The sequence below is a fragment of the Chlorocebus sabaeus genome, chromosome 7, assembly GCF_047675955.1.
Source record: "Chlorocebus sabaeus isolate Y175 chromosome 7, mChlSab1.0.hap1, whole genome shotgun sequence".
Classification (NCBI taxonomy): domain Eukaryota; kingdom Metazoa; phylum Chordata; class Mammalia; order Primates; family Cercopithecidae; genus Chlorocebus; species Chlorocebus sabaeus.
The window spans coordinates 13,874,841-13,888,119 of NC_132910.1; the positions used below are offsets into that span (position 1 = coordinate 13,874,841).

Genomic DNA, 13,279 nt, shown 5'->3' on the forward strand with positions numbered 1-13,279 from the left:
GATGGAATGCTATCTGATAACACACTTTTCTGACTCCTTTCTGACTCAGAAAATTATTTTCACTGTAAAACCCAAACCTCAGTTGCTAGGTAGTGATTTAGAGTCACAGGAGGGGGCAGTGAGGGGAGAAGGCAGGGAGCTGGGGCTAAGAAAAAGCCCAGGGCTTTGTCAGCCTATAATCACCAACCATTCCACTCACCCTACTGGGTGAGACTCTTCTATACTCGCCCCAGACAGTTCTTATCTGGTGCTCCTCTTTCAAAGCTGTCATGCTGTAAAGTTGTGTTGTCACTGATTTGTAAGAGCAGTTTATATATTGTGAATATTTATTTTTTCTTTCTTATAAGTATTGTAATTGGTTTTTCTAATTTTTAAAACATTGTTTGTGATGTCTTACACTGTAATTCTGTACAGGCTTACAGCTTTTCTGAGTCTATTTGAATAATATAAGTACTAGAAATGTGGCTAAAATGGGCCCATTAAAAGCATTGGGGCAGGCACAGTGGCTCATGTCTGCAATCCCGGCACTTTGGAAGACTGAGGTGGGCAGATTGCTTGAGCTCAGGAATTTAAGACCAGCCTGGGCAACATGGTGAAATTCCATCTCTACAAAAAATTAAAAAAAAAAAAAACAGCTGAGTATGGTGGCATGTGCCTGTAGTCTCTGCTACTTGGGAGGCTGAGGCAGGAAGATCACTTAAGCCCAGGAGATAGAGGCTGCAGTGAGATATAATTGCACCACTGTCCTCCAGCCTAGGTGACAGAGTGAGGAAAAAATAAAAATGAAAAGAAGGAAGAAAAAAAAGCATTGACACACTTTTTTTTTTTTTTTTTTTTTTTTTTTGGAGATAGGGTCTCACTCTGTTACACAGGCTGGAGGGCAGTGGCGTGATCACAGCTCACTCCCACGGTCAAGCGATCCTCCTGCCTCAGCCTCCTGCATAGCTGGGACTACCCACATGCACCACCATGCCCAGCTAATTTTTAAATTCCTTTTAGAGACACAGTCTCACTGTATTGCCCAGGCTGGTATTGAACTCCTGGGCTCAAGTGATCTTCCTGCCTTCACCTCCCAAAGTGTTAGGATTACAGGTGTGAGCCACTGTGCCCAGCCAGCACACAAATTATATCACCTAGAAATTGATAATTTCACTAAAAGTCAGAAGATAGAACTAAAATTATTTAGGGTAAATATGTGTCTTGTATTTCTTAATTCAGCAACAAATTAGTTACGTTTATGCAACCATCAATAAAAATAAAAACAACTATAATTCAGTGGATCTTTTTTCACTTTATGGGAAGCAGGTTTGGTTTATCTGGCTTCAATGCTTTTCCCTGCTGTTTACTTTTCACAAGTAAGTCATCTTTATTGTCATTTTTTTTTTTACTGCAAAGTTCATTGGAGTCATCATTTTTGAAGAAACCAAAAATAGATGAGGTGGGCCCATATTGTGGTGGCCATTTCTCTGATCTTTAGAAAAATAGTTCTCCATATTTGAAAACTAAGAATGCTTGTAGAAGGACAATCTAACAGTCTTGCTATTTATAAGACACCTGAATTTGACTCCCATTTGAATGGATGTTTTGTTTAACCCTGTCAGACTTATGCTTTGGACAGCAAAACATGTAATTTTTAAATTTTTGTTATTATTTTTGAGACAGAGTCCCCTCTTGTTGCCCAGGCTAGAGTGTAGCGGCATGATTACGGCTCACATCAGCCTCGACCTCCCAGGCTCAAGCTATCCTCCCACCTCAGCTTCCCAAGTAGCTGGGACTATAGGTACGTGGCACCATACCCAGCTAGTTTTTTTTCTATTTTTTGTAGAGATGAGGGTCTCACTACATTGCCGAGGCTGGTCTTGAACTCCTGGGCTCAAGCACTCTCCTGCCTTGGCCTCCCAAAATGCTGGGATTACAGCCATGAGCCACTGGGTCCAGCTGAAACTCCTAATTTTAATGAGAATGGCATCCATTGAAGGCATTGTCCCCGATTGCTTTGTGACATCAGTCTTGGATCAAATGCAAACAGATTTTTCCTTATGACAAATTCTGCACTATAGCCCACAGTATTATATTGCTTTACTCTGTTTTTTTTTGTTTCTTTCCCTGAGGTGGAGTCTCTCTGTCGCCCAGGGTAGAGTGCAGTGGTGCAGTCTTGGCTCACTGCAACCTCTGCCTCCCGGGTTCAAGCGATTCTTCCGCCTCAGCTTCCCGAGTAGCTGGGACTATAGGCGTGCGCCACCACGCCCAGCTAATTTTTGTATTTTTAGTAGAGACGAGGTTTCATCATATTGGTCAGGCTGGTCTTGAACTCCTGACCTCGTGATCCTCCTGCTTCGGCCTCCCAAAGTGCTGGGATTATAGGCATGAGCTACCGCACCCGGCTATATTGCTTTACTCTTAACATAGATTAAATGCCTATTACCTGATAGATTTTGTATGGCACACATTCAGAACATGCATTTTCTTGCATCTCTTGCTCTTTTTCTACTCTCCTTAAGCATTCATAGGCATGCATTTTCTACTATGATGGCTTATAACAAAAATCTGTAATACTCTTACTTGTGGTCATTGCTGGCTGTGTAATTCGCTGAGACCAGTGCAAAATGAAAATACGGGACCTCCTCTGTAAAAAACAGGAAAAAATACAGTTAAAGATACTAATGTAATAGGGATAATAGTGATACTGGAGTAACTACATGAACTTAAACATTGCAAAACTAATAGTCGTGATGTCATAATTTTATACAATACAATAAACAATAATCATTTATTAATGTGATGTCCTGACTACTATATTTTTCTGGCTCATTTTTCTGCAAATTCATCAAAATTTATTCTTTTCATTTCACTTTCATTTTCAATAGGTATGAAATTTATGTCACACAATTTCTTTACCAATAGATAAGACTGAAAGCAACACCAGCCAGTCTTGGGAAATATAAAATCACAAATAAATTTTGATAATTTTTGATTTTGTAAAGGATCTTTCTACTGATGCAGCTGTTAAGAGTGTTTCATAAACTGTGACAGCACTGATATAAATTTCTGATAAATTATTTTGAAATATAAATTTTAGTACTTCTAGAGTTATTGGTTCTTGTGGAATAATTTTTCTAAAGGGACTTAACTCCTTAGACAACTCAGTTTTAAGTAAAAATCTGAATTTAATTTTAAGTATAAATTTATACAATGATATTTTAATGTTTCTGCAGACATAAGGAAATATTTCCTGAAACTTGTGGAGGTCTTACAAGAAAGTGAAAGTGGCTTCATAATTTGTATATAATTCATAAGGCCTGTTTTTGTATTCTGTCACTGACTCTTCAATTACAAGAATAAAAATGTTTAATTATCTTTCTGCTAAACAAGCTAAACAATTGGTTTGTACTTCCTAGGACAATAGCATTCTTTTCTGTAGAATGTGACAATCTTTAAACTTAATTTCTGTTTCTAAGCCTGAGGTTATTTGCTTTGCAGTGTTGTAGTAGTTTTCAAAACTAGACATTCTAAATGCTTCAAGAATTCTAATAACCCCCTGCTATGCTATGACTATGTTCATGTATACACTTTTATTGTATACATGTTGTACTAATTTACTGACAAGTTAGCGGAAGGAGTTCCTGTCCCAGTACTCAGGGTGGAGAGTTACTATTTGTGCAGATGATGCAGGGCTAAGCCCTGGGAAGGGACAGGTGAGCTGGTCCCTTCCCAGGCGACCAGTGGGAGCACTGCTAGTTCTGGCAATGCCCATATGCAGAGCCCTTTTATCTTTGGAGCCACAGCCACCACTCTCCTGACTGTTACTTCTGCTGCTGCCACCATTACCACTGCAACGGGGCCCAGGTACTGGCTCAGCTGCACTCTGGACTGCCCTGAATCATGCACACATGCATCCACTGCTCATGTGCATGCTTCATTGTCTCACTGGCTTCACTTACCAAACACAAATTCAAAGATAAAATCACTAAGAATTCCAAGACAGCAACAGCAGAGGATTAAACCAAGCATGGGCCCCTTCTGAGAGTGCAACTGCACAGCATATGGTCCTACAAATAGTCTATTAGGTGTCAGGATTTGGACTTTGTGTAGAAGAGAGGATAAGGTGACAAGAAAATGATGGGCACTGACAGATTTCTTCCATGATCTTAACTTAAAGCAATAGGTTGTTGATAAATCTACATCATCTTCATACTGAAATGTATGCTCTTTGAGAGCAAGAATCTTGTCTTATGCAGCCCTGTATTCCCCATGGGACCTACCTCTGTGCCTTTCATATAGCACATGTTAAGTACATTAGTTTGAACACATAAATTGCTATTTTTCTGTTTCAGAAGGGTAACGTGTAGAGTTGGGAACAGGTGGTCCTTTTATTTAAGGCATTAAACTGATCAAAACTGGTATAAAAAAATCTGATCTTCTTGTCTGATCCAGGAGGAGAAATATCATTAGTAAGCATTGTGTTTTCTGTGTTCTTTCCACAAATGTGCCCTGTATAAACTTTCTGAGTTTGGTAGAGGAGAATCCTGGTTTTGCTTGCACATACAGAGCATGATGGATTTCATTTTTTCCCCTTTGTTTCTGTGTCTTAGAAGCAAAATCATAGAAGGAAACTCTATAGACAATTTCAGATGGAAGATGAAAAAAGATTGGAAGTACAATTTGGCCATGACAATTAGGTGGGAAAGGGTGATGAAACTTATGAACCTAATAAGCTAAAGTACTTAAAGTAATAAGAAGTAACTTATTAACCTAATAAGCTAAAGTCCATCCTTTTCCATCTATTACTATGGGCTACATTTTGCACTGAACATTATTTACGTTCACTGCATAAGGACAGAAAGGAGGGATAACATTATAGAGGAATGAGTTATTTCCCATTTACTGGATTACATGGTTCCTGTGGCATGAATTTTTTTTAACCTCAAAGATTTTACACAATCTACATGTCAAAAATTCCTGATTGGCTGGGCATGGTGGCTCACGCCTGTAATGCCAGCACTTTGGGAGGCCGAGGCTGGCGGATCACCTGAGGTCAGGAGTTCGAGGCCAGCCTGGCCAACATGGTGAAATCCTATCTCTACTAATACAAAAATTAGTGGGGCACGGTGGCAAGTGCCTGTAATCTCAGTTACTCGGGAGGCTGAGGCAGGAGAATCGCTTGAACCTGGGAGACAGAGGTTGCACTGAGCCGAGATCCCACCACTGCACTCCAGTCTGGGCGTCTTGGGAAAAAAAAATTCATGATCACTAGTCATGCTATTAGTTAATAGCAGATCACAGGATTATAGGTCTAGATGTGAGGAAGCAAGAAATCTCAAAGTGCTGATTTTTTTTTTTTAAGTTTATGAGAAGAACAAATATTAAAGATCTCAGTCTCTAAGTTAAAGACTAATCACTGTCTTCTTCACCAACAGGTCTTAATCTTAATATTTTGAAGGGTAAATATATTTATTCCAATTCCCACAAATGCTATATTTCTCTAATAAAACCTGATAAAGGCTGGGTGTGGTGGCCCGTGCCTATAGTCCTAGCTACTCGGGAGACTGAAGTGGGAGGACAGCTTGAGCCCCAGGAGGTTGAGGCTGGTGTGAGCTGTAATTATGCCATTGCACTCCAGCCTGGGTGACAGAGTGAGACCCTGTCTCAAAGAAAAAAAAAAAACCAAAAATCGAAAAACCTGACAAAAAGATGTGGATAAGATTGTAACAGTTTATGGATTCCCAGACAAGTATTTTGGCTTTCATTTTACTTCCTCTTTATGAGAATTGTTACCAGATTCTTGGTAATATAAATGCACAATTGGATGCATTTCACACGTGTTAATATAAACTGCATTCAATCTTTGAAAGAAAGATATTATTGCAATTCTGCAACAGAGTAAAGTAAGCCAGGGGACTAGTTACTTATGCAGATAACAGTAACAGAGTCATATTTTTAATAAATGTTGAGTGTCTGCTATATATCCGGCACTTTAATAGTGCTGGGGATGTATCTGTGAACAACACAATAAAAACAAAAACAAAAATGTTTGCCCTCATGTAGCTCACATTACATTGAGGAAACACAAGGAAAAAATAATGTACCTAAGTGTGTTGGAGGCCAAAAGGTTGAGGGTCATGATCAACTCAGTATACCACTGGAGGCTATATGAGTAAACAGCAAACTTTCTCATAAACGCAGAATGTTGGCAAACTGACAAACTGCGTCTGCCACTAGAAGGAATGCTGAGAGCAGTCGTGCCCCAAGCACAGTGTTTCTTGTGATTAGGTATATCTGAAGCCTATTAGTAATAATATGAACCTGTGATCAATTAAACAGCTGACCAATCATTACCTCCTCCTCCCTGCACTTTCTACCCAATAAATAAGAAGGGCTGTGGAAACTCAGGGACTGCCTTTGCTCACTAGAAGCGGGGAGCTCTCTTCTTTCCTGGTTCCCCTTCCTTTAAAATAGTTTCTTTTGTCTTAAGTTTACATTTCTACATCCTTCCCTTCCTTCAGTCTTGTAATGACAGTCTCAAGCAGTATTAGTGGCAGTCAGTCACATAAGTGAAAAAGTACATTGTAGAGGTTTATTTCTACAGAACAAACCACCTTCAAAACCAGGTGACTCAAAACAATAAGTATTTATTATTGCTCACTAGAGCAAATGGAAAGGAAAATGGAAATGTGTGTGTGATAGAGAGAAAGGAAGAGGAAGAGAGAGGGAGAGGTACAAGGGGGTTGGGTTGCAATTTTAAATAAGGGGATCACCTTATTGAGAAGGCAGCTGTGGTATGCAGCCTCTTTGATGGTCCCCAGTAGTCTGAATTTCCTGGGCTTCTTTGAGTATCCTCTTTCTTTGAGTATGGGCTGGACCTAGTAACTCCTTTCTAACAAAGAGAATATGGCAAAAGTGACAAGACTTTTCCAAGATTAAGTTATAATGAGATTGTCTTCCTTTGTGGATGCTCTTGCTTGCTTTAATTTCCAAGATTAAGTTATAATGAGATTGTCTTCCTTTGTGGGCGCCCTTCCTTGCTTGCTCTGATGGAAGCTGGGTACCATGTTGTGAGATGCTCTATGCAGAGGTCCCTCCATAGAGGCAAGGAACTGAAGGAGGCCCCAGCCAATGAGGGGCCCTTTTTTTTTCCTTTCTTTCTTTTTTTTCTTTTTTTTTTTTTGAGACAGGGTCTCCCTTTGTTACCCAGGCTGGAGTACAGTGGGGTTATCTTGACTCACTGCAACCTCTACCTCCTGGGCTCAAGAGATCCTCCCACCTCAGCCTCCCAAGTAGTTGGGACTACAGGTGCAAGCAACCATACCCGGCTAATTTTTGTATTTTTTGTAGATGTGGGGTTTTGCCATGTTCCCCAGGCTGATCTTGAACTCCTGAGCTCAAACAATCCACCTGCCTTGGCCTCCGAAAGTGCTGAAATTACATGTGTGAGCCACTGTGCCTGGCCTGGAACTAGGGCCTTTAGTTCAAGAGCCCATGGGGAACTGAACCCCACTAACAACCATGTGAGTGGGCTTGAAGGTGGGTCCTCCCTCAGTAGAGCAAGAGCCCTGGGGACATCTTGACTGCAGAGAATCCTTGAGGCCGAGGCACGCAGCTAAGTTGTACCTGGAATCCTGACCCCAGAAACAATGAGAAAATAGATGTTTTTAGATCCTAAGACTTGGAGTCTTAGGGGACTAAAGACTGTTACACAGCAGTAGATAACTAATACAGTGATGTTTGAACAAAGACTTGAAGAAGCTGAGTGAGAAGGCCATGCGGCTGTCTTGGAGAAGTGCATTCCAGGCAGAGGAAAAGCCAGTGCAGAGACACTGAAGCATGGCATGACTGATGTGTATAAGGAGTATCATATACATGATCATCTACAGTCCACTGAGGAGAACAGCAGACGAGGTAACGTGTATGACTGGAGGCCACAGCATATTGGGCCTAGTGGGTTATTAGAACTTTAGCCTTACTCCGAGAGAAATTGGCAGCTGCGTTGCAGGGTTTGGAGACAGTAGTGGCATGATCTCATTTATGTTTGTGAAAGATCACTCTAGCTTGTGTTGAGAATTGTCTGTAAGGTATAAGGGGGAAAGCAGAGAGCTCACTTAGTCGGTTGCAATAATCTAGGCAAGAAATGAATGAAAATCACGATGGTAGTTAGTAGAAAGATGATAACAGGTAGATTCTGGACATGCTCTAAACATAGACCCACTGGTTTCTGGATTGTGAAAGAAAGAAGAGTCAAGGAAGACTCCATGGCTTTTGGTTCGAGTAAGTGAAAAAACAGGAAGAATGTAGGTGGCTCAGGTGCAGGGAAGAGGAAAATCAGAAATTCACCTTTAATCATGTCGAACTTAAGAACAGCTAGTGCTGTTCAAGTCAAGTAGAGCTGTTAAGTAGGCAACTGGATATATGAGTCTAGAGGTCAGGGTGATGTCTGGGCTGAATATATAAATTTAGGAGTTCTCAGCATATAAATAGTGTTTAAAATTATGAGACTGAATGAGTTCACCAAGTATTGATAAAGAAAGGGACCCAGGACTGAGAACTGGGGCAATTCAACATTCAGACATCAGGAAACAGAAGAGATCAGCAGAGGAACCTGGGAAGGAACAGCCAGGGAGGTAGGAGGAAAATCCAGTGTAATGTCTCAGAACCAATTAAAGAACGCATCTTAAATGAGGTAACCAACTGCTACTATGCTGGGATGAACACTGAGAAACAACTGTCGGGTTTAGCAGTGTGGTCATTGGAGACCTTTTCAAGAGCAGTTTAATAAAGTTCTGAGAGCTAAAAAAATAAAAATAAAAAAAGTGACTATAGGGGGTTTAGCAGTGGGAGGGAAAGGACTGATGTTAGAACAGACTAATCTTTCCAGGAGCTTTGCTGCCAAGGAACTAGTGAAATCAGGTGGTATCTGGTGAGGGAAATGGAGTTAGGTTTTAAAAAGATATTTGGGGCCAGGCTCGGTGGCTCATGCCTGTAATCCCAGCACTTTGGGAAGCCAAGGCAGGTGGATTACTTGAGGTCAGGAGTTTGAGACCAGCCTGGTCAACATGGTGAAACCCCATCTCTACTAAAAATATGAAAATTAGCTGGGCGTGGTGGCACACTCCTATAATCTCAGTTAGTCGGGAGGCTGAGGCAGGAGAATCACTTGAACCTGGGAGTGGAGCTTGCAGTGAGCTGGGATCACACTACTGCACTCCAGCCTGGGCAACATAATAAGACTCTGTCTCAAAAAAATAAATAAGTAAAATAAATATCAAGATATCTGGGCCTGGCGCAGTGACTCACACCTGTAATCCCAGCACTCTGGGAGGCTGAGGTGGGTGGATAACCTGAGGTCGGGAGTTCGAGATCAGCCTGACTAACATGGAGAAACCCCATCTCTACTGAAAATACAAAATTAGCCGGGCGCGATGGCGCATGCCTGTAATCCCAGCTACTCGGGAGGCTGAGGCAGGAGAATCACTTGAACCTGGGAGGCAGAGGTTGTAGTGAGTCAAGATCATGCCATTGTGCTCCATCCTGGACAACAAGAGCAAAACTGTCTTAAAAAAAAAAAAAAAAAAAAATTGGGCCAGGCACAGTGGCTCATGACTGTAATCCCAGCACTTTGGGAGGCCAAGGCGGCCCAACTGCTTGAGCCCAGGAATTCAAGACCAGCCTGGGCAACATGGTGAAACCCCGTCTCTACAAAAAATACAAAAATTAGCCCGGTGTGATGGTGTGCACCTGTAATTCCAGCCACTCAGGAAGGTGAGGCAGGAGGATCACCTCAACCCAGAGAGGTCAAGTCTGCAGTGAGTTGTGATCATGCCACTGCACTCCAGCCTCGGTGACAGAAGGGGACCCTGTCTCAAAAACAGATTTATCTTCTGATAGGAAAGTGGGAATGTTGAGAAGAGGGCAAATAATTGATATAATAGAGGGAAGAATGGTCAATGTCCTCAGATAGGTGAAAAGGAATCCAATCTAGTGCCCAAGAGGGCTGAGTTTTGGGTAGAAATTCAAAGTTTGTTTATAGTTTCAGGAAAAAAAATGTAAATGGACGAAATGAACAAGAAATATTACTGATGTCTTATCTAGTAGTCTCTTCAAGTTATTATCTGTATCTTTCATTGTCTTTGAGGTATTTTACAACTCTGTAAGTGGCAGACAACTGATAGAAATGCAAATAATTCTTTTCCATAGACATATAGTGACTTTTGCCCAGTGGAGGCACAGTTGATTACCCTCCCCCATTATAGAGGCCAGTTGTGCATCTGTTAAGCAAATTCATTTTGACATGCCTCGTATCTATATATGTATCTGTTTTTAGGATTATTTTTTAAACTAGTTCCAACATCTTAGTGGTTCCTTTATTAGTGAGTTGAGTAAAATCTTTGGCACATGTTCATTTTATATTTATATGAGAAACTTTTTTTTTTCTTTTAAAAAAAAGAGGCCAGGTGCAGTGCATGTAATCCCAGCACTTTGGGAGACTGAGATGGGGAGATCGCTTGAGGCCAGGAGTGCAAGACCAGCCTGGGCAACATAGCAAGACATTGACTCTACCAAAAAAAAAAAAAAAAAAAAAAAAAAAAGGATTCTTCTACTTCAACAATAATAACACGAGGGAAGGTAATGCACACAGACACAGATGCTTAGGTGGGTGGAAGTGGTGGTGCCAACCAGTGCAAGTTCTTTCCAATAGCTTCACTTTTCTGAGAAAAGAAGAGATGTAAAATAGTTAGGAGAGTGGCAAATGGACTAGAGAATTTTAATATGACTGCAGCATTAAAAGCCACTTGAGGCCAAGCAAAGTGGCTCATGCCTGTAATCCCAGCACTATGGGAGGCCAACGCGGGCAGATCACCTAAGGTCAGGAGTTTGAGATCAGCCTGGCCAACATGGTGAAACCCCGTCGCTACTAAAAATACAAAAATTAGCCAGGCGTTGTGACGCTTGCCTGTAATCCCAGCTACTTGGGAGGCTGAGGTAGGAGAATTGCTTGAACCCGGGAGGCAGATGCTGTAGTGAGTGGAGATCATACCACTTCACTCCAGCCTGGGTGACAGAGGGAGACTCTGTCTCAAAAAAAAAAAAAAAAAAAAAAGCCACTTGCGGTTAGTGTCATGAATTTAAAGTAAGCTGTTAATGTACTGAATTTCTCCAGGCACAGTTCAACTGCATGGGTGCACACACAAAGGAGGGAGGGTTGAATTAACCAGGATTTTGGCTTTGGTAAGTGGGTAGGCAAAAGCAATGTAAGGAGGCAAGAGAGTTGGGGATATATATAAAGGACTGATTATAATGATTTACTAGGAATTTAATCCAGGTAAGGAGGTAAGAGAAGATTCATGAGAAATGAATGACAGTGAAAATGTGATGAGATCAAAAGACTGGAGATCCCAGTAGAGTTGACAGATTGTTGGAGTTGCAGTACTAAAACAATGAGCTGGAAAGGCAGGTGTTAGTAGTCAGAAAGGAAGAAAACAACACTATTTCTGTTTGGGGTCGGCATTCTAGCATCTGAACAGACATTCTATTGTTCGAGGATCACTTACCTGCTAACCACCACACTCCCCTTTTTGTGTGTAGGAGGACAGATGTTTTGCATGGAGTGCTTACTTATTCCTTCTAGTCTCTCTCAATGTGATGATTCCATGCAATCAAGTTTTCTTGTTTTGTTTTGTTTTTTCAAGAGTGAATAAAATCTGCAGACAGGCAGGCAGCATGATGAGCAGGGTCTCTGTGGAAGGTTGTGCAGTTTGTACACTGCACAAGGGACACCGGGCTGAGATCCATCCCAAACTCTGCTCACTGACTGTGGCCCCATCACCAGTTGACATTTTTGGCCCACAAAGGCTCATGCCCTGCCACCATGGGGCTGTTCCTTGGGTCATGCCTTTTCTACTTCCCAGAATGGTGCTGTGTAGGCCAGCGAGCTCTGATAAAGACTGCATATGCACCATGAGGTTTAAGCCAGAGGGCTGGGCTTGAGGGAGATGTGCCCTTTTGTTGAAAAAATCCCTTGTGGACTTGTATCCTCAGATTGCTTCAAGCATTCAGTCTTTTTGAACGAAGAGACCGATATTATACTTTCTCAATTATATGTATAAAGTAGCTCTTGACATAATAGTTTCATTGGGATAATTAGGTTTTACTTCTCCCAAAACCAATACTTGGCTTCCTAGATCACTGCTATTTGAGAAAAACGATGAGGTATCATATGCATTATTTATGGATCACTGGTCTCTCCACTGTTTCTTGTCTGTTTATCAGGAAAATCTTAGATTAGACTAATATATTTACAAAAAACCAGTTGAATGTTTTGTTTTGTTTTGTTTTTTTCCCCTGATAAGTAATGTGAAAGAGTGGGCAGAAGTTGCTTAAATAGTTTACAGGGGTAAAGAAATTCGACTTGCTCATTTACTGTTTTACGGTCTTCTTTAATATATCAGCTCATTTTGAGAGATCTCACTTATCAATGGTTCTTGAGTTTTCAGGCACCTTATGCAAATGTTGCAGTCTCCTTAAACCAGATATCTATTAAGCTACATACAAAAATATCTGCAAAGGTTAGGCCGGGCGCGGTGGCTCAAGCCTGTAATCCCAGCACTTTGGGAGGCCGAGACGGGCGGATCACAAGGTCAGGAGATCGAGACCAGCCTGACTAACACGGTGAAACCCCGTCTCTACTAAAAAAAATACAAAAAACTAGCCGGGCGAGGTGGTGGGCGCCTGTAGTCCCAGCTACTCGGGAGGCTGAGGCAGGAGAATGGCGTAGACCCGGGAAGCGGAGCTTGCAGTGAGCTGAGATCCGGCCACTGCACTCCAGCCTGGGTGACAGAGCAAGACTCCGTCTCAAAAAAAAAAAAAAAAAAAAAAAAATATCTGCAAAGGTTTTGTGTGTGTGTGTGTGTGTGTGTGTGTGTGTGAGAATTCTAGCAATAACCACTCACTGAAGTAAAAATCTAATACAGGGCACAGCTTTCTAGAGACAAAATAATCCATGTTAGAGTAAGCGAATGTTAGTGTGTAGGATGAGCTTCACAAAAACAAAGGCCATTTTCAGCACACTTTTAGTCAGTAGTTAATCAAGGGAAGGCTGCTAATGAGGTAGTTCAATGTCATTTCCCCTGACTTAATGGTAGTAGAAAATGAAAGATTAAGGCTATTTAAGCCAACAGGAAAATCATGAATCTCTACCTTTAAGCTATTTCTGGGTCCTTGTGAAGAATCTGCAAAATCCCTGATGCTTTCCCTCTAGGCACATGGAATATTTTCACCAACACAAAAA

The 13,279-nt window shown here is 41.4% G+C and overlaps 1 protein-coding gene across 1 annotated transcript in view; it reads right to left on the bottom strand.

The window, feature by feature from the left end:
- SRD5A3 (steroid 5 alpha-reductase 3) overlaps positions 1-13,279 on the bottom strand; it is a 45,344-nt gene that overhangs the window by 5,310 nt on the left and 26,755 nt on the right. Inside the window, exon 5 of the mRNA XM_073017367.1 lies at positions 2,563-2,626. Coding sequence (XP_072873468.1) covers positions 2,563-2,626 — 64 coding nt within the window. The remainder of the gene's footprint in view (positions 1-2,562; positions 2,627-13,279) is intronic.